Genomic DNA, 21,981 nt, shown 5'->3' with positions numbered 1-21,981 from the left:
CTGGCCGAGCACAAAGAATGTTTTCAAGCCTATCTGCCACTGCTGGGAGATCTGCATCCGAGAGAGCTTCGCTTGTTCTAGCGCTATTTCTCGGGGAGGTTAGCGATTCTAGATCGGGCTCTGGGTCCTCATGCATGGGTGCGGTAGAGGGATGGTCATTGCTTTGAGGGTTAATGTCTTGTCGATTTGGTGAGACAAGATCGTGAGTGTGGTGAGAAGTGGGGGGAGAAAGTGAGGAAGAAGGGGATGGTCCCCCAGAGGTGCCACTTACCTCAGGTTCCAGTACTGCGATGCTTTGGAGGAGCATGAGGTTTTCTTCTTGCAGCCGCAGTTGTGCAGCATTCTCCGGCGCTGAGGTTGGCTGTATTGTGTTGTGCGCCGGCGGTGTAAAGCCTCGCGGTAATTGCGCCACTTTCTGCGCCCATGTGTCCTGCTTGTTGCTTGCGGGGGACCCTATGGGGTCTTGCTGCTGCTGGGTAAGTGCGGCCATGCCGACGGGTGCTGCGCCAGTTGTTCAAAGCCTTGCTTCGCAGGGTTCTGAAGCCGTTTTGTGCCCGGGTTCCATGCCATGTCCTGTGCCCGTGAGGTGTGGGTCGTTGCAGTGGATGCATATAGGTATGCACGGTGGGTCAGTACTTAGATGCTAAGTCCCACATCTGGGGCATAGATGAGTCTTTGGTAAGGTACAGACGTCATAACGGTGGCCCGGTTGCCTACAGTTCGTGCAGGCGTCAGGTTTACCTCTGTAGGGCGTGCATCTGTAGATGATGCCCATATAATTGATGGCGTAGGGCACCTTTCCCGTGTCGAATGTAATGAGGATTGAGTTGGTCTTCCCCATTCTGCGTGCGGCCAAGATGGTGTGGTCTGGCTGCTCTTGCACGATATATTTGTAGATTTCCTCGGGCGTCTCCTCATAGTAGGCGTTCGTGAGTACTCCTCTAGTGGCGCCCGGGGGCGCTGCCGCATAAGCTGTGCACTCGTACCGTATGTCGTAGATGGACAGGTGGGTGACTCTTATCAGGGGTTGGAGGCTTTCGACGTGCGCTGTGGCCATTGTAAATGTATTGTTAGTTGGGTGGTCACGAAGCACGGTCTCGGCTGGCATAGGCTTAGTTAGGCAGGCTTGAACTGGAGCTCGTAGTTTCATTCTGGGCATGGTAGTGAGCAGGAGCTCACCTCGCGGGTGGAAGACAACCCTGATTGCTTCTAATGGCAGAGGCGGTATTCGTCTGTTGCGCTGGAAGACGAGGAGTAAAGCTATTGTGATCGGCGGCACCCGTTGCGGCGCCGCAACGACGTTTGTCGCAGTTGAGAGCTGGGCGTTCCTGCCGCTTGGGTTAGCGTTGCCGACGGTACCAGGCGTTTGGAGCGGTTTATGGGTGACTGCTGCAATCACTTGCCTTTCTGCCCGAGTCTTGTAAGAACGGCCCAACGCGGCGATCCAGTCGCCGAACTGAAGTTCGTGTTTTGGGACGGTGCGTCCCTGCACCTGGATCTCCATGGGAAGGCCGGGCTCGCCGGCTTGGCGCGTTGGTGAGGCTGCCGTCGGGCTTATCGAGGTGGCGTTCCGCGGCTGCACAGAACCGACCGGGTCGGAATCCAGGAAAGGATGAGTTCAGGCTCAGACACCTCAACTTGCGTAAGTCCCTGGAGACGTCTGGCGCTTGCTTCAACAGTTGGTTGGCCGCTGTGACAAAAATTTTCGGGGAGACACACACATTTAGCCAGAGCCCGTATGCAGAGCGTCCGACCCGCGTTGATTCCTGGGAACATTGCGCGCCGAAGAGATAGCAGGGACTGACTGATGCCGCTGACGCTGCTAGCGAGTCAAGTGAACGTGGCTCTGCGTTTTGGCTTGGGATGCACGCGCTGTAATCTCGTCATGCCGAGCTGGCGCTTCGGCAACAGAACACCACGCGCTATTGCGCGGTCGCCGCCACGGAGGAAGACGGCGAGGGAGGGGTCTCACACATAGTAGGAAGTTTGAAAATGGTTCCTTGAAAAACGTGGATTATACCCTTCCACAATTACGGGCTTTCGCACAGGCCGGTCTGTCATCGACAGTGTAATTGATCTTGTGTCGATGGTAGAACACGAAAAACGCCGTCACAGGTTGACTGCAGCTCATTTATTCGACATCAAGGGCGCATTCGATAATGTTCAGCACGATGCAGTATTAAATGAACTCTGTGAATGCGGTATAGGCGGACGTCTGCGCAATTGTACTGCAAGCTATTTGACAAACAGGACAGTCTACATAGAGACCATGTACATGGAGACGTGAGACAGTCTACATAGTGTCTAGAAGAAGACACAGCAGATCATCATGTTTCTCGCGGTTTTCCTAAGGGAGGAGTGCTCAGTCCAACGTTGTTTAATCTCGCGCTTATTGGCCTTTTCAAGCAGCTACCGAACACTGTTTCGATATCCACCTACACAGACGATATCTTCATATCGGCATCAAGTCACAATCCGGACACAATCGGCTGACAAATTGTTCCATGGATAACACATCACAAATTCTTAGGTTTTACGATAGACTGTGACCTGCCTTGGACGAAGCACATTTCTTCGCTCAAAAAAAAAACTCTACAGCTTTACAAGCATTGTGCGGAGTATGGCAGGGAAATCCTGGGGCCCTCTGAGCGATCTTTAGATCACGTGTACCAGGCGCTGGGAGTTGGTCTTCTCAGATCCAGTGCATGCGTTCTCTCAGCGGTCAGACTATCAGCCCTGCGTGCGCTTGATAGTGCGCAGGCTCGGGCTTTAAGAGTAAGCTTGGGTTTGCCACACAAAACTTCTGCATGGGGCACATTTTACGAGACCCGCGCCTGCCCAGCACGAATTTATTTTCAACAGGAGCCTCTTCGTGTGCATTTTGCGACATCTGACCAGGGATCTTCATCCCCCTCTGACCAATATTAGTGCTGCGCGTCCAGATTCTGCCTTTTCCAAAGCCCTCTGGATGCAGTGCAGTGCGGAGCCTTTGAACTACATGCCACTTAAAATTGCGGAGATGCCACTTTGGGCACTACGGAAACCATATATACGTACAACCATTCCAGGAACAAGAAGACGCACATCCCAATAGTCGGCGTGAAACAGCTGACGCTGTCATACATTGCATCTATGTATGGTGACTCCCAGCATGTTTTTGTGGACGGATCTGTAATGCCCACCTGTTCAGCTGCAGCGGTGATAGTGCCAGAAAATGCCTTATATCACCGTTTCCCGCTAATGCTTAAAACATCTACGGCAACCGAATTGGCAGCCATAAGAGAGGCCGTCCGTTATATTGGTCACCAGTCAGCGCACCAATGGAATATATTCTGCGACTCCAGATCGGCATTGTAGGTCTTACAACTTATGTTAAACCCAGGACATGCGAGCAGCTGGTTCAACAGATTGTGCTTTTGTTAGCCGAGGCTTTTCACCGCGACCATATCATAAGGCTGCAATGGATACAGAGCCATTGTGGCGTAGAGGGAAACGAGCTTGCTGATGCCGAAGCTCGGCAGGCACATATTGATGGTGCTTTCATTGAAATAACCTTTTCCAGATATGATATTGGACCTTTGCGGGCGCACTTAATGCAAGCCGCAATGCATTTGCACTGTGATGATTCGAGCCATCCACAGGACCGCGTCTCTAAGCTTGGCACCGGCTCACGATTTCATCCGCCATCCAGGGTAATGCGACGTCATGGGACCTTAATCTACTGATTACGGCTTGGCGTTGCCTACACCAAACACTACCTTCACAAGATCGGAATAGAAACTAACCCAAATGGCGTGCAGTGCCGCACTCCAGAGACTATTGGACACCTTCTTTGGGAGTGCCCGAACTACACTGATGATAGGAGAACATTGGAAGCGACCGTGAGACAACTGGACTCTCGCCCTCGCTCTGAAGAAACTCTTCTAGGCGCCAGGGCCCACCGTTCCGATTGGTGGTGTGTGACAAAGGCCGTACTTAAGTTTTTATGTGAAAGAGGCCTGGATATCGGTCCGTGACCGCCTGTCCACTACCTACATGGTCTACACAGTTTACACTGTTTACATTTGTGTTTTCATGGAGCCTCTACTCCAGTATTTGTCGATGTGTGTGTTCAAGACAAGACCTTCACGTGCATCTACTCTCCGCGATACGACTGCCAGCCAGTGTGTCGGTGTGTGTGTGGATATCACCCAGATTTGGCAGCAGCGGCAGCGCAGTACGGACGCAACTGAGCTTTGCTCTCAATTTTACAGAACGTACTCCTATGTAAGGAACCCTTCCGCCTCAACTGAAGAAAATCTGGACCACCATTCTCTGGACTGCAACTGTTGTGCCAATCCGCTCCTGTCTACAGCGGTTACAAGTGAAGGCCAAATTGGGAGCGACATCACCTTCTTGCAAGCGACGCCACCGCCAACTGATAATCAACGAGGGGCGTAGCCCGTCATTTGGCAGCAGCGGCAGCGCAGTACGGACGCAACTGAGCTTTGCTCTCAATTTTGCAGGTTGGTGGCTTTTTTTGCATTTAAGTACCTTGATCTCTGCCGCTGCTGCCACAAGTTGTCCCTATGTTAAACAGTGTCTGTTCGATAGCCATGTCCCAGTTGCGTTGTTGTGCGTGCAGACGAGAATTTGACGAGGATGACATTCAACTCGGATGCTGTGAGTGCAAATTTCTCTTTCATTTGGATGAATGTTCCAATGTTACTGAAGAAACATACAACGCGAAAAAAAAGCTAAAGAAGGCATGGAAATGGAAATGCTGCACTTGTAAAGGTGGTAAGGCTAAAAATGAGACCTCAGAGTTAGCTGCTGAAGGACAAAAAATTGAAAAACCATAGCGGAACACCTAATCTCACTGGAACCAAAAATGGATGCAATCCTAGCATTGCCTAGCAAAGTAGAACGCTTGGAAAGTTCAGTGCAGATGCTGTCAGATAAGTTTGACGAATTCCAGACAAGGCTACTTACTCAAGAAAACTTGACAAAAGATCTGACGAAAAGAGTGAATGAACTCGAGAAAGAGTGCCCTAGTAAAGACTTGACTCAAATCAAACAAGACCTAGATAATCTCGAATTCCGCAGCCGGCGCATAAACCTTCAAATACATGGCATCCCCGCAAGCGAAAACGAAGATCTTTTGAAGAAAGTGAACGAAGACATCACAAATGTACACAGACTACTTGCGAAAGCAGGCAAGGCGCCCGGCGTGATTGTCCGGTTTCAGTCCCAAGAAATACGTGATAACTGGCTGTCAAACAAGAAGGAGTTGAATGATGTAGCTGATAACACATATATCTGCGAGAACATGACCAGGCACTCCCGCAACCTCCTTACCACAGCAAAGGAATAGGCAGCCGTTTCAGGCTATAAGTTTGTATGGCACGTCAACGGCAAAGTCCTAGTGAGGCGCGCAAGCGGTGAAAGCGCGCTTGTTATCCGCGAGAAGGAAGACCTTGACCGCCTCACATGATGTAATAGCTGGATGCAGTGCAATCCTTGGCTATTCTAATTTGAAATGTTGCTTTCAGTTTCTGAGTTTTCTCAAGATGTTCCCCAGTTAAGTAAGAACTGTAAACTGTCGGCGTTTCACCTAAATGCGAGTTTACGTAACAAGTTTGATGAAATTCAGCTACTCCTGTCTGCCATGAATCATTCTTTTGATTTTATTTGTTTCACCGAAACATGGCTTTCATTCGAGGAGGAATATCTGCCACTTGATGGATACGACTGTGTCTTAGCATCTCGTTCAGAAAAGCGGGGCGGAGGTGTGTGTATATATGTACGCTCTGATTTGCAGTATAAAATAGTTCCTCAATTTAAGGTAATAGATGAGAGTCATGAATGTATAGCCATAGAGTGCTCAGATATATTGTTTTCTGTTGTATACAGATCCCCATGTGCTTATTTCAAAGATTTTTTATCCTTTACAGAAAGGTTGCTAGAAAAAGGCTCTCAACTAAATCTTCAAATTGTTATGGTTGGTGATTTTAACATCAATGTATCCTCTGACAACCCAATGTACAAAAATTTCAAAGAAATTTTAGGCGCATATATGTGCTGCAATGTAGTCAGTGTCCACGGAAACGACACTTGACCTCTGTATCACGAGTTTTGATTTTGAGGATGTCAAAGCGGGAGCTTTAAAATCAGATATAAGTGACCATTTCCCAATATTTTGTTTTCTACCTGGGAATCCACCGACTCGATCAAATGAAGAGCTTTTGCAAAGAATATACTCTGAGCGGAACGTGGAAAAGTTTGTACACCTTGTGTCAAATTTTGATTGGAATGACGTATTAGTTGAAACTGAACCCAATAAGTCTTACAATGTGTTCATATCATCATTTATGTCCCTTTACGAGCAGTGTTTCCCCCTCAAGCTTAAAAAAAGCGCAGGAAACTGCGGAAACCATGGATAACTATGGAACTGTACGAGAGGATGAAATCTCGTGACAACCTCTTCCAAAGATTTTTAAACACTAGAGATGCAAATGATCTCCGTGATTATAAAAAAGCACGCAATAAACTGAATAAGGACATGAAGAAAGCTAAATCTGAGTACTATATAAACAAATTCCTTAGTACTGCCAGCAATTCCAGACTTATGTGGGAGACATTTAGAGAATTAGTAAATAATAAACCAAGCACCAAGAAGATTAATTTTCATAAGCTTGGTGCCTCTGACAAAGAGATCTCAAACTTGTTCAACAGACATTTTCTCACAGTAGGTTCCTCTTCTGATGTCCCCCCTGCCATACCCTGTGAACATTATATTGCCAATAACTGCTCCTCGACTCTTTTCTTGGCCCCAACAGACCAATATGAAGTGCAGAGAATAATTTTGTTCATGAAAGATAATTCAGCTTCGAGCCCCGACGACATAAGCCAAAGCCATTAAAAGCAGTGAGTGGTATTGTAGCAGTCCCATTAGCCCACATCTGTAACCTTATCATGACAACAGGCGAGTTTCCTAGTAAAATGAAGTTAGCAAGAGTCACAGCCATTCATAAAGGAGGATCTTTTGATGATTTAAATAACTATAGGCTTATATCAATCCTCTCTGTCTTCTCTAAGATAGCAGAGCATATCATTAACAATAGGATAACCAGTTTTCTAAGTACACACAACATAATAACGAAGGAGCAGTATGGGTTCTTCAAAAATAGGTCGGCGGAAACAGCCCTTCTTGGAATTAAAGAAGAAATTCTTGATAACATAGAAAAGAAACTGTTCACACTAGGTATCTCTTTAGACTTCCGAAAGGCGTTTGATTGCATACAGCATGAACTTCTTTTGCGTAAACTCCCCTATTACGGGATCCGAGGTGTAGCACTTGCTCTAATAAAGAGCTGTTTAACTTCCAGATCACAATTCACAATAATAAATAAAGTCGAATCGGAGATGGAAACTATTCAATATGGAGTACCCCAGGGGTCTATTATTGGACCTGTATTATTTCTGCTATACATTAATGATATTGTTAACATTCAAGGGCACAAAAAAATGGTTTTGTACGCAGACGATACAAACGTCTTTTTCCCAGGAAATGACATACATGAAATATGCGCGGAAGCTAATAGTTGGCTTAGAAATTTAAATACATGGTTAAACTCAAATAGGATGCAACTGAATACGACAAAAACAAAATATTTATTGTTTAGGTCGAAAGGACCAACACATTTTCCACCCTTACCAATAGAATTTCAGGGAGTATCCATTCAACACACATCAACGATCCGATTCCTAGGAATCGTGTTCCATGAAAACCTGTCATGGACACCTCATGTCGACGCCTTAAGAGCAGATATAGCTACAGCAGTTGGTTTACTGAATAAAATAAGACCATTTTTCCCGTCTGGGGTTAAACGTAAAATATATTATGCACTTGTCCACTCGCGTCTCATTTATTGGTCTCTGGTGTGGTCAACGACAACCGAGACAAATATGAAATACCTATTATCATTACAAAAACGAGCTATGCGGGCCATTGGAAACGTGCCCTACACGGAAAGCACTGCCCCATATTTTACCAGATATAGCATTCTTCAGGTAAAACAACTGATTAAACAAAAACTATCTCTGGAAGCGCTACGCCAATACCGTGCAGATACACCGAAATTTCAAGAAAACTATCAAACTAAACAGTCCCCGTATCAACTAAGACAGAGCGAAATAGTTAGGGCCAGATCACGTACAAACTATGGCTTACAGAGGTTATCGTCGCAAATACCACAACTCTTCAACAAATACCCTGACATATTAAACTTAATAAGTTCTGTTGTGTCTCCTGTTCAATTGAAAAAGCAAGTTAAAGCAATATTTTTATCTGAGCAGGAGGTGCATGGGTTAAACTCCTGAGCCAACTCTTGGTGCTATTAATCTGTATTATCTTGTATTATCATCGTGTACTATAGGTCATATTCCATTACTTATGCACACTGGATTGCATTTCACATTATCACTTTTTGTTTGGTGAAACATTTTTGTTTTTTGTTTACTGATAAACTTGATGCAGTACATAAGAAAATGTTTTTGTATTATTACAGTTCAAATAAGTTATTTTCCTTTTCTAAGACGGTGTGTATCTGTATCTTTCTGTATTCTGTATTGATGTGTTTTACTTTGGTCTGCTTATGATGTGTAATCATATGTACACTTGTGCTGCTTGTGCTGTCAGGGGGTCATAGCCTAGTCAGGCCCTATTAGGGCCTTTTGCTATTGCCTCCTGAGCCAATTTGTACCAAATTGTCTCAAATAAAAAGAAAGAAAGAAACTCATTATATTAATCCATCATCAACATTCATTCGCACTTTCCCTTTCCTCAATATGGAGTAGCAGGCCAGGGCCATGTCACCACCATCCGACTTCTCCTCCTTTTCCTCTCATTTAAATTCCTTTCTCTCTCTCTCTCTCTCTCAAGTATGAAGTAAAGAAGTTTGGAGAAGACGACCGGGTGACGATAAGCATGACGTGTATTAACTCAACAATGAGGAAGATGAAGAAGTGTTGGGTGAGGTGGGAAGAGATGATTGGTGGAGAAGAGAAGGTGATGACGACGACGACAAGAATGGTGTGTGCCAATGTCAAGGTTATATAAGCGCGACGAGTAGCGTGGAAAGGGGGGGGGGGGGGGGGGCGAAGAATAGAGAATCGGAGGTTCCCGCTGGTCAGGAACACCTCGGTTGGAAAAGAGCAACGCCGACTACTGCACCGGTTATTTCGAGTTCTACGGCGTCGCACCGTAGGCTTCCGCCGTTCCTGAGCCCGTTCCGGGAAGTCAACGGCTGACGCAACCACCTGCTGCGGCCAGGGGTGTATGCAGCGCTGTTGCCACCCATCCAGGTGGTACAAACAGCGTCGACATCGCCGCCATCGCCTCCACGGGCACTTGGACCGAGAGCTCGTACGACGCCGCCAATGACGCCGCCAGCGACTCCACTCTCAGTACTACGAACTGCACCTCGACGGCAGCTACCTGGTGACACTGACTGGACCCATGCAACGCTTCATCAGCACCGAACCATGAGCACGAACGCCGAACGCTAGTAAACTGGGTGCTCCTGGTATTGGTAGTCTGTGTTTTGTCGCGCAGGGTGTATTAAATGTGCGTCTGTGTGGGTACACCTGTCAGCTAGTCCATTCTTCCGGCCCGAGTGTTCTCCGGGGATCCGTGACGAGAGTACAAGCAGTGGCGAACGGCGGCTCCTAAGTTTCGGCTTAGGCGTGCGGTAGATGGCGCCCTGGATGCCCTGGATGCGCAGCTAGTTACGAGGGACAAGGACGACGCCGCGAAACGCAGGAACAGGCGCTTTTTAGAACGGCGTCAGCGGGTCTCGCTTAGAAGCAGCCTGCACGCACGTTTGTCCTGGGTGATTCCGAGAAACCCCTGTCCACTCGACGACGTGTGCCTCAAAGCGTGCCGAATTGACCATGAGGCGAGGGCAGCGTACTTTGCTGCGTCTCAGCGCTGGGCCCTAAAGAACGACTGGACACAAAAGAGCCCGATTCTCTCGTGTAGGCTCATGTACGGATCAGCATCGAGCAGGTGGACGTTACGTCTTCCAATTCGCAGCCACCATGGCGGGGGTCAAGGGCCCTCGTTTCAGTGGCACCTCTGCGTACGAGCACCGCCGCAGGCTGGTGGACGACTTCCCCAACCAGCGTGAATATCCCCAAGGACAAAGGACCACGTTACGCCCTTTTTCAACCTCGCATTCTGACCTTTCGTCTCGGGTGTCATCTGGGGGACAAGTGCCGCCAGCCCGTGGGAACCATTTGCGGGTCCGAGAACGCCGCCTTCCGCAGTCGACGTCACCACGAAGGCATCCTCCTCTCCCCGGCTCAGCATGTGACGGAGGCCTATCGACAAGTGCGGGGTTGTGAGTTTGTACGCCCAAGTGAAAGTTTCAGGCGACTCCCACCGTGGCGACGGCGTCATCAACCTAAATAAATTAGGGAAGAAGGACGCTATAAAACTGGGCGACGAATGCGGTCTAGAAGCCACTTGATCTTGACACATGTAAAAATGCAAATAAACTGTCTTTTTTCGCCACCTTCGAACTTCGTCGCCCAGCGGCAATCCTGCCCTGCGGGTGGGAACGGGCGTCATCTTGACCGTGGTTCTGTCGAGCCGCGACTCCGAACCTCGCCTACAACTGGCTGGCAGCGGTTGCATCGACTATGCTGCATGATACTTCTTCTTTGGATGAGTACTCGGACTTTACTTAAGATTTTCAAGGTTTCAAATGATGGGTTACTTCGAACTGCTGGGAATCGAGGGAAGTTGTTCGGTGAGGCGTGTGTGCGTTAACCTCACGACAACAGTTGAACAGCAAAGCCGCGAGAAGCATGGATTTCATGACATGGCCGGAGGCAGATTTGCTAGCGCTTAGCGAGGAGTTGGGTGCTGAAGTACAGGAGGTAATCGAGAAAGCCGACATTTGTAAATCGTTTTTAGAGACTGCCGACGAAGAAACAACCAGGTTTACTTGGGAACTCCTCAAACCCGAACTGAAGTTCGGCCTACGTACGCAAGGTTCCTTTTGGTGGCCAGTGTTCGGCAGAGCGGCTTTCAAAAGAGTTCACGAAGTTTGTTTGCAGACGCCCCAACTGGTCAAATAATCTTCGTTAGTTTCGTACCAGACTTGGGCGGTGTCTTTTACATAAACTGACATGCCCCAGGGTCACGAGGGTGAGATAGAACGATCTATGGCATGGCCGTTGCTGATGTTTGCTGGGAGGCGTAATGGGCCATGGTTAGCGAAGAGAGCTGGCGTCCTCTGCACAGCTTCGTCGTCGGTAGGCGTAGAGTAAATCCGCATCTCCACCAAATATGTTGCGATAAAGAATATATTTACAGTTATTTACACAACCGAAACGAGGAGGTTAACCAAAAGAGCTCAGCTTAAGGACAACGCAGCGAGCTATGGAAAGGAAAACGATAGGTGTAAAGTAAAGAGACCGAAAGCGGGCGGAGTGGCTGAGGAAACAAATGCGGGTTAATTACCTCCTGGTCTTAATCAAGAGGAAGAAGTGGGCTTGGGCACGGCATGTAATGCGAAGACAAGATAAACGCTGGTCATTAAGGGTAACGGAGTGGATTCCAAGAGGAGGCAATCATAGCAGGGGGCGGCAGAAAGTCAGGTGACCGGTTGAGATTAAGAAGTTTGCGGGGTACGGTGACCGCAGCTGTCAAAGGACAAGGTTGTTGTTGTTGTTGTCCTCTAGAAAATGGCGCATACCCACTGCGGGGGATTGGCCAAGACACAGGCGGCAACTGATAGGTGAACAAAATGTTAAACAAGAAAAGAATGGTGGGGAAAAATAAAATAATCATGATAATAATTGCAATTAGGAAATAAATGAAAGGATCTCAGATGTGTGATTGAAATAGGTTAAACAAATGCTGTGAGATCGGTGACTGAAATAGAGAACGGGGCTAAATATTCCACGTTTCAGAAAGCTTTCATTCCAGAGAAATATTGATCATGAGAAAGAGCAGAGCTTATTTGGGGAGACATTGGAGAGGCCTTCGGCGTGCAGTGGGCGTAGTCAGGCTGATGATGGTGATGACACAAGCAAAGAAAACCGCTGTGAGCGGCGGCGAGAACATTTTGGCAGCCTGTAGCTCTTTAACGTGCACAGACACCACACAGTACACGGGCCACTTGCCTTTCGCCTCCATCTAAATGCGATCGGAGCGGCCGCGATAGAATCCGCGTCTTTCGAGTCAGCAGCCGAGCACCATAACCGCCGAGCCACCACGGCGGCTGAACTTCAATAGGGCAACTCTTTTGAAGTTCGAAAAGGTAAAAACATAGAACCTTAACGGGGAGATATCACCCTCTCGATTTTGCGATCGCACAGTGGGAAAGCAAAATCTTGATTGGAGTGTCACTCGTGCACCATTTTCAGACCAGGAACAGCTTGAAACAAAAAGCGCCGCCGATGCCCATGAGATAGCTGCCGTCGTTTAAGCGGGGGGCGGCTTCGGGTCGCTCCTCTGTTTCCGTTGGAGTTTCACCACCACAACGGGGCAAACATTTACAAATTTCAAAATGAACAGGGAACCATAAAATATCTGGCTGGTTTAGAGCTATCTGTGCGCTAGGGGCATTGGAGTGGTGTAAAGGGTTAGTTGCAAAGAAAAATTCTGGTTCTAAGTTAGATAATCGTTGCATTGATCAGTCCTAACGATGTCTACATGGAAACCACAAAGCAGATCGAACCTGACAAGAGACGACAGCACAAACCAGACGTGGCCCGAGATGTGCTACGATGATTCGCCCATGCTCGACCGGCACAATTTCCATCGTCATTACCAACCGCGGCTCAAAATTTCTACCCCATAGCCAATCAAGGAACTAGCAGAGCGGCGCCAGGAATTGTACGTGCAAGGTTCTTCTGCAGCACGCCTGCTTGGACTGGCGTGGTACTCTGGCACCCAACGTGTTGGGCACTTTTTTCAGCTTATTTTATGAACCGAACGACACCCCAAATTCCACATCACTGCGTGCGTCTCATATCAGTACTACACACGCGCCAGAATCTTCTTGATGTGGTGTTTCACAAACTTTTTATTTTAAATCTCAGCCTTTTGAGCCATGGGCAGAACGGGACGGTCAAAACCAAAGTTCTACCAGCCTCGTTTCTGCGGCTGGCAGCGAATCTCCGAGTTTATTGCATACAAAATAAGCTACTCCACGCATTGCTGACATGGCCGCGACAACGTTGATTGAAGGCAGTAGTTTTCCACGTAGCAGCACCTGGCAGTTCATTCCTTAGTATCCACTTATGGCTTGACGGACAGTCCCTTTCCACGGTGGGCCATTAGCAAAAAAAATGTCTATAGTCCATCTTAATTTTAGGACAAAGATTCACATCGCGCTTCAGGTTCGCCACCACATACGCGCCAACAGCTTCGGCGTCAGTGCTGTCAGGCACTAAAAGCGATGTCGTCAATGTTGGCACAAACACTTCAGCTCTAATGTTCACGTGGTTGGAGTTACGAAACCCGTGTTATTTCTTTGACGGTAGAACCTTGAAACAGGGAAAAACGTGCGTCGTTGTTTGAACAATAAGTCCACTCTACGCGCTCGCAAAAAAGCAATGTCCCTGCGTGGGTCTAAAAACTTTCTCCGAATAACTGCCAAAGCTGACAAGTAAAATTGTTCTTCTTTCACTAGAACGAACTTGCCAAAATACGCGCATTTCAGCTAATCGAACGCCATTTGGCGTAAGGGTGCAAAATGTGGCCTCAATTACGCAAGTAGCACAAGTGCAGCATGAGAAGGTGAGTAGAAATTACTTTGGCCTATCGTCGGGGTACCGCTATTGCCCCGTTTTTTGAGCCTAGGTAGTCATATCTTAAAACTGCACTCAGTCTAAAATGGCTGTCATCCCACATCCCAGCCGCCAGTGCAGGCTCACCGCTGAACACTGCAAAGAAAACACCCACCGAAGTACATATTGCCAGGTTACGGCGGTGTTAAGTAGCACATGTTAAAAGCTCGTCTTTGAAATGCTTGCATTCCGTGGAGTAGCTATTGATCCAGAAGATATCTCTTAGACCAGAAAAATCATGCTCCTTCACTTCCACGGACGCCTTACGTAATGCCAAGCTTTTCATGCCGAGAACTTCAACTGCATCCTGCTCAGTACATGTGCGATTTGATGCTTCAGTATAAGCGTTTCACAGTTAACTGGAAAACATATCAGTAAATTGACAAATAAACTCATGCACAATACATCAGTTTCGCCCGAAGAACTGCGCACGTGAAAGGAACTGCGGCCATCGTAAACAAAGGACAGTCATTTGAAAATCGACGATAAATGAACGCTACTCGGCTACGGAAGCGGAATTTTAGTATCGACCAAGCGCGTGTGCTCAGATTCACTATAAGCCTCCTTAATAAACAACACTCAACGTAGTGGCACCATTAAATCACGATGTTTGGAAAAACATCCCAATAACTAATTTCACCAAAAAAAAGGACCGACTAAACTCCCCAAAAAATTCCGAACACCAACGCCACGGCACCGCGAGTGGCACAGCATACTGGACGAGGTTAAAGAAGGCAGCAGGTGGGTCAGAGGGGTTTCAGGTGACTCAGTGGTTAGTCGAAAAATGTGCACTTCGTTATAGGGTTCATGTTGGATCCCGGGCGGCACTGGAAAGCTTCTGCGAAGGGAGCAAAGTTGGCCACCGCCTTGTTGCAGTCGCCGCCGTACAGGTTGTCGGCAGCCTTCTTGGAGCAGCTCAGCAGGCAGGCGGTGATGAAGAACACCTTCTCCTCGGTCAGCTCCTGCGACACACAGGACGCACACTGCGTCACCATTTCCATGTGTAGCTGTCGCAAAATTCGGTCATACAGGGAAAAAAAAGGCGCAGCGCGGAAGCAACCTCGCCAGCGCGCTTCCTGAGAACAGTGGAAAAATACATCCCGGAGAGCGCCTAACCTTGTGCGTGTTGCTGCCCTCTCCACTTTGCTAGCCGGCCTGGCGCGACAGGAAACATCCAAGAGAGGAAAAAATTCAGGGGGCACTTTGACTGTCTAAAGTGGGTAGAGGCGGAAGCGTTTTCCGCACCACCTTCGCTGTTTCTGTGGCACTGGTGGCGTCACATATATTTGAGTACTAATTACTAAGTGATGACAAATCACTAATTAATGTTTAATTACTGATTAATGCCTGAATACTAACTAACTGCTAATTAATGACGCTTAAGCTTCGCCTTTAGGAGTGGAACGCGACAGCGCGTTGTAGCGCTGCCAGGGAGTCCACGGAACGCCACCACCCGTTCGGCGCGATGCCTTACCCTTTGAACGCAACGGTTTTTGAGGAAAGGAAATGGCGCAGTAATTCTCTGTCATCTCGGTGGACACCTGAACCGCACCGTAGATGAAGGGAGGAATTGGGAGTGAAAGAAGATAAAGAGGAGCCGTAATGAAGAAAATGAAAATTGTATTTGAGGAAAGGGAATTACGCAGTAACTGTCTCACAAAATTCAGAGGGGCACTTTTTTGACCTAAAGTGTGGTCACTGATGTGTGGTTAAGATGTTAAGCTTCGCCCCTAAGAGTGGAACGCGACAGCGTCTTGCAACGCTGCCAAGGAGTCCATAGAACGTCATCGCCCATTCGGTTCTACGCCTCGCTCGTCGGTAAATTGGTTTTTGAGGAAAGGAAATGTATCTGGCTCTCAATTGTCGGTGGACACCTAAACCTCACCGGAAGGGAATGGAGGAGGATGAGAGTGAGTGAAGACACCGTATTCACTAGACGCGCCTTTGTTCATTCCAAACCATCGAGCTGGCATGGCGGAGTGGATAGCAAGCTCGTCTCTCACGCCGAAGACGGGGGTTCGATTCCTGAGCTCGACCAATTTCTTAATCGGTTTTATTTATTTATATGGCCTGACTAGTAAAGCTAATTAGGCTAATTGTGTAATTAATCAATTAACTAAGCTCTGTCCCACTTACTTGGAGCATCACTATACGATCCCTTCAATTGGTTGCATGGTTACTAGCCAAAGTACAATTGGCCCCGTTTTAAATTCGCGCACTGTGACGTCACGACCGTTTCCACCAATTGAAAAGCGTGACATTTTCTGTCGACAACTGCTGCTTACAACGATGAGACAATAAAGGCTTCCGGCTTAATAATCCGGGCTAGTTGGTACATTCTTTGCATAAAAACAGCGCAACAGACGGGACCAAGATGGGAAGACACAAACACAGGCGCTGACTGTCAACTGAAAGAACTTTACTGCAGCAACGGCAATATGCAAAAACCCATGCCTCGCCCCCATGATAAAAACATGAGAAAATTAAAACTAGGCCATAAGTTTCTTCGCGAGAAATCTGATCTCTTTTCTTTTCAAGTTAATAGAAAGAGTGCTGACGCACTTCTCTCCTCGTTGATAAATGGCGTACGCTTCAAATAATTCTCGCTCAAGCTGGTTCTTGTAGCTTTTAAGAACCTTCGTCCTTTCGAAACTGGCAGTGCACTGGGAAGTGGTCACGTGTTCAGGCAAGTTCTTTCTTGTTCAGTCTTTAATCTCTCTATTATGCTCTCTGAGCCTGTCATTCAGACAGCGCCCAGTTTGTCCAATGTGTCATGATGCACACGATAATGGAATATCATAGACGACTTCCTTTTTGCACAGTCAACGAAAGCTTTATAATGTTTCTTCCCACACTGTTTTGGCAAAGTATCTACTCGGGTGACCAGCTCGAAAAGTTTTTCCAGTTTGTTTGGCGCAGAGAAAACCAACTTGACGTCGCACCGCTCGAAGGCGAGGAGCATGAGGGAAGAGAAAAAACTTGTAATCCCGTGCGTGCACTGGAAAAACTTTGCAAGCTGGTCATCCGAGTAGATACGTTGCCAAAACAGTTGGCGAAGAAACATGAAAAAGCTTTCGTTGACTTTACAAAGGAAGTCGTCTACGATATTAAAGCGGAAACAGATATTTTAGGACTAAATTTCCGGAACCTGAAGGCGTTGTTTTATTAATTTGCATGTCCCTAATACACACCACACATTTCATAAACAAAACACCTTGTACAGATACTTAGCCACTGTTTCATTATAACTGCATGTCTTTATTTCCCGACCGTTCCATGAGCTTGTCGCCATATCTTTCATAAAAATGCCAAGTTATAATTTTGTTTGTTTCTGTATATATCTGTACATTTTGTTCTGTACATTTGTTTCTGGATTGTGTTGCTTTGTTGCTGTCAATGCCAGGGGGGACCAAGATTTTTTTTCAAGCCGTAAAGGAACGGCTTTTCTTCTTGGCCCCTTTCACAATGTGTACGTCATGTTGTGAAAAACAAATAAAATGAATGAATGAATGAATGAATATTCCATTATTGTGTGCATCATCATACATTGGGCAAACTGGGCGCTGTTTGAATGACAGGCTCAGAGAGCATAATAGAGATATTAAAGACGGCCCAAGAAAGAACTTACCTGAGCATCGCAAGAGGAACTGGAAGGCTCTGGAAGCCGGTCTCGGCGCCTGACTAATGCGTACGCACGCCCGGCGAGAGAACCACAAGGAAATTGTACAGTTGGCACTCCGTGTGTGTGCGCGCCTGCCTTGGCGCGAAGAACGGACAGACGCGAAGCGCGCATATACAGAGTGTTTCACTTAACAGGAACCAAGGATTTAAAAACAGTGGCTCGGCGGAGCTGGACAAAAGCAGTGACATGTTGTTTCTCATCGTGTGGCACTCCTCAGAGAATTTTTGAAATTCTGCTTAATAAGCTAATTAGCTAAAATTAATTATGCAAATTCCCTGTTATTAACTTTAGGGTCACGTACGTAACCCTAAGTTGTGGAGGGAGTTAAGAACCGACGCAGTTTTTTGCAGCAACGTATCTCCAACGTGGTCCTTTTTTCCGGCATTTAAAGAATGACCACGAAATATGAAAAAAACCACGTGACTGCGCACGTGCGCTACCATATTCCAGTGCTCCAAACCGTGTTGTGAACAAACGAAGAGTGCGCGCTGACCGTGCCTAAGTGAGCGGCCGCCGCTCAGTTCGAAGGGCTGATAAAAGATAAAAATATAAAAAATACGGAGGCTACCTTGAAATGGGCGACTTCACTGCTTTCCCTTCCTTTTTTTGTTTTGCCTATGCGATGGCTCAATAGAGGCGCGCGCCGTCTAAATCGGCGGTCAATGGCTTGCTTATCACTCATCGCAGATCACGGCGCGAGCTTTCAAGTTCAGCAAGAATGTTGTGATGCACTCTGAAGACTACGCTGAGAGCGGCGTCGGCCGCTCACTTCGAGACGGTGAGAGCGCACACTTCGTTCACTCAGGACTCGCTCGGCAGCGCTACATTACGGTAGCGAAAGACCGCAATAACGCCTTTTTTTTTTTTCATACTTCGCGGGCCTTCTTTAAATGTTGGAAAGAAGGACCACGTAGATTATATCTTGCTACAAAAAACTGGATCGGTTGCTTCATAACCTCCTTTAAAACTTAACGAAACTCAAGTGACTCTAAAGCGAATATGAAATTTTTTACATAATTAATCTATGTTAACTAATTAAGCGCAATTTGAGAATACTCTGAGGTGCGCCACACGACGGGGAAAAATGCATTTGGTTTCAGCCTCCTCCAGTGTGGCACTTTTTTTAAATCTTTGGTCCAAGTTACGTGAAACATCCTGTATATGACGGGCATTAACCGCTGCTCTGTCAGCGCGAGCCGCCGTACAAGCTTTAGACTTAAATAAATCTGGTCACGGGAAATATGTAACGGATTAGGTGGTAGTCCTGTGTTTAGTGGCGCCACCCGGCATCAGCACACGTGCGATCGGCGACGGACAGACGAGGCTGACCGAAACCAGGAGACGGTCGTCAGCGCGGCTGCGCCTGTGAGCGTGCGGCGTCTTTGTTAGCGCGCAGACTCGCTCTTTTTAAGGCGAAGGCCTTTAATGGCTCATGCTCACGGTGTCCGTCCATGCTCGCAGTGTATGTCCGTGCGCTGGAACCGTGCCAACTGTGGTTCTCCTCCGCGCAGCGGCGCAACCTCCTCCCCTCCTTAGCAACCGGCACGCCGGTGGGTGGTACAGCTGCGCATAGCAACCGTGACGTCACATAGTAGCGGTAGAACGAGAGCGCGCGCGTCGGCAGTGGCAGCTGCACCGCCGCTCCTTCGCCAGACGGCTCGTTGCAGTCGAGTGAGTGAGACGCACGGCTCCGAAGCAGCCCAGTGAATCCGCGCCAAGCGGTTCGGGGAAGCGGCAGTGGGTTGACCACAAGGCTTTAGCCAAGCACACTTTAGTATTTCCAAAGTGACTTCGGTAATTTCGCGTCTTTCTTGGTCTTCGACGCTCGACTGGTGCGGCTTCTGAAGACGGCAAGGTGTGAAATGTTTTCGTGCACAACTACTCTGCATTTCAAGCAGTTTACGCTGATCACGCCAACCGGTGCCTTGAACTACGCAGTTCGCGAAGACGCGCACGATTCGTGGCCTGCCGGCTGCTGTGCCGCCGTTCGTGTCATTCTTGCTCTTCAGCACGGTTTCAAGGTGAAAAACGTTTAGTTTTTGAAAAATTACGCTGCATTTCAAGCAGCTTCGCTTAGCACGCTTGCCGCTGCAATAAGCCGGAGTTAGTTGTCAAAGGCACACCCACGTGCAAGTAGGTTACCGAGGTAAGTTAGCGAGGCGAAGTTCGCGAGAACGCGCTCATGCCATGTGCGCTTTGTCTTGCGGTTAGTCTCGCATGCTTGCCCATTGCGATTTACGGCGACGCCAAGTTTTGTATGCTTCCCAACAACGCACAACTTGTATGGAGTGATATTTGTTGATGGTCGGGTAAAATATGTGGTCAACTTCATGAAAAATGCAAAAACGTGTTGAAAACGAGTATTCACGCGTTGATAGTATGGGTGCGTAATTTTCAAGACATCCGGCAAAAGAAAACGAATGCATGAAGAGCTCAAAAACTAGACACGGCAATACCTAGACTAAGTCGTCTGCTCTAGTGAAAACGCGCATGACACCCACGTAGTGACAACAAGGGGGTGCGCATCTCAAAACGACCGGGGGAAAAAAGCACACTCGTAGGATTTTCTAAAAACTCGAAAACATGGAGCTGGTGCGCCGAAAATTGTCTTCTACACCTATATGAAGACACGCAAATATCACCCGTGCATTTTTTCTCAGTGCTCCAACAAACTGTGAGTGACTGGTTGGGAGCCCGTGTTGTAGCCGTGCCGTTGCCAGACGTTTGTCCAACAAAACGCACAGTTGGACGTGTAATGGGACATAGAGCTTTGATGGGGGGAGGAGGGCAGAGAATAACGTCGGCAACGGTGGAATGGTAAATTATTGGGAGATATCGTGTGGTATTGAATGTGGTGCATGGATGTTCCGTTACCGAGGTTCCTAAAAGCACGTTTTCCCTTGTTCATAAATTCCCCGCTTACGCGAATTTCGCCTACTAGCACAGTTTTTTGTGTAAGGTTTATCACAGTGACGTCTGCTCGTAATTTAGATTTTCCAGCTTAAGGTGCCTAGTGGTAGCGACAAGTACTGTTGTGAGCCGTGTTGGAGTAACAATGGACGCACAAGAAGTGAGAAACGAGCTTAGCGCTATGCCAAATGGCCAAAGCTACTGTATCGGTATTCTACTTTTGTGAAGCCAAATAAATGCTCATTTCACAATGCACCTGGTGTCTTTTCTGGATTGGCACTGTTTGACGAAGGCCGTGGCGCAGCCGCGTTGATGGCCGGTCAAGAGCGCCCGGAATCTGATTTTTCATCTTTCCGGACCGAAAGTAAATGAATGACAATATACCATACTGAAAATAAATAATGAGTCATGAGGGCACGGTTGGCCGCAGCTCATGCTAGCATTCAAACTGCACACGCCTGAAACCGAAACCGGAAGTTTCTCACTCAGGCGCTTGGTGGGCTATAGTCAGCTGGGCCCCTGGGCCCTATGGGAGTGACCCCTCTTTGTGAATCCCTTTCTCTATGCTTTAGGGAAGCGCGCCCACTAGACCCCGGGTCGACACCACTCCCCAGCCACAGAGCAGCGAGGCAGCGTGCGCTGTCTGCAGGACGGCTACGTCGTGATCCTCTTGTCGACGAACTGTGGCCGTGCCTGGTGAATTAATTGTGTTTCGTTTTTTTTTTGTTTCTCTCTTGAATTAGTGCGCCTAGGTATTATACTTCTTTTGCATTGTCTCTGCCGTGCCAGTGGCTGTCGGGCCACTGCGGTATTCGTGGCAATCACCAGGCCGACGAAGCTGCCCGTTCTGACTACAATGACGGAATCCCTGTCAACATCCCTGTAACGAGACCTGACGTAGCGTTTGGCCTTCGTTCCTTGAGCCTGGAGCTCGCACTTTCCGCGTGGAGCACGGGGGAGTTCTGCAACCGTCGCCTCAAGGGACTGGACCCTGGACTGCGCCTCCGTCTTCCGTGTGATGTAGCGCGTCGTGAAGCAACATTACTGTGTCGTCTATGGCTCGGCGTTGCCTTCACAAATAAGTATGATTTGCTGATCGCGATGGCCGACAGCCCTTCTTGTGTAAACTGTGCCTGTGAAGAGACAATCGCTCATCTCTTGCGTGAGTGCCCTCTCTTTGTGACCGCAAGACATAAGCTGCGCTGTGCTCTGGACCGCCTTGATCCTCGCCTTTTCACAGAGGCCAAGTGCTTCGCTCCGTGGCCGCAACAGTCGACTGCCATCAAGGCTTGCAAGGCACTGTTTTTTATTTTTTGAGAGAGACTGCCTTGATTCACAGATTGTGACTGTCTTTAATCCCCTCATTCCCTTCCCTTGTGCAGGGTAGCCAACCGGAATCCTTTCTGGTTAACATCCCTGCCTTTCCCTCTCTCTGTATCTATCTCTCTCGAGTGTTACTTCGCACGAGTTGCATTGTTGTATATCACTTTATATGCTCGTACGAGTGACTGTAAATTCCTCTGTATCGCCTCTTTGCTGTATAA

The 21,981-nt window shown here is 47.9% G+C and overlaps 1 protein-coding gene across 5 annotated transcripts in view; it reads right to left on the bottom strand.

Annotated features, from left to right (window-relative positions):
• Nucleotides 1-14,072: 14,072 nt before the first annotated feature.
• Nucleotides 14,073-21,981, bottom strand: part of LOC149334292 (neprilysin-1-like) — a 78,735-nt gene continuing 70,826 nt past the window's right edge. For 4 of the 5 annotated variants that reach the window (XM_089555112.1, XM_089555114.1, XM_089555113.1 and 1 more), the window contains one exon: nucleotides 14,073-14,807. In XM_089555112.1, the coding sequence (XP_089411238.1) occupies nucleotides 14,482-14,807 (326 nt within the window). In that variant the 3' untranslated portion in view covers nucleotides 14,073-14,481. The remainder of the gene's footprint in view (nucleotides 14,808-21,981) is intronic. The other variant, XM_089555111.1, reaches the window with a different exon arrangement.

This window comes from Amblyomma mixtum, chromosome 8 (genome assembly GCF_055824585.1).
Source record: "Amblyomma mixtum isolate Tamu chromosome 8, ASM5582458v1, whole genome shotgun sequence".
Lineage (NCBI taxonomy): Eukaryota > Metazoa > Arthropoda > Arachnida > Ixodida > Ixodidae > Amblyomma > Amblyomma mixtum.
This window is presented reverse-complemented; position numbering and strand designations above follow the sequence as displayed.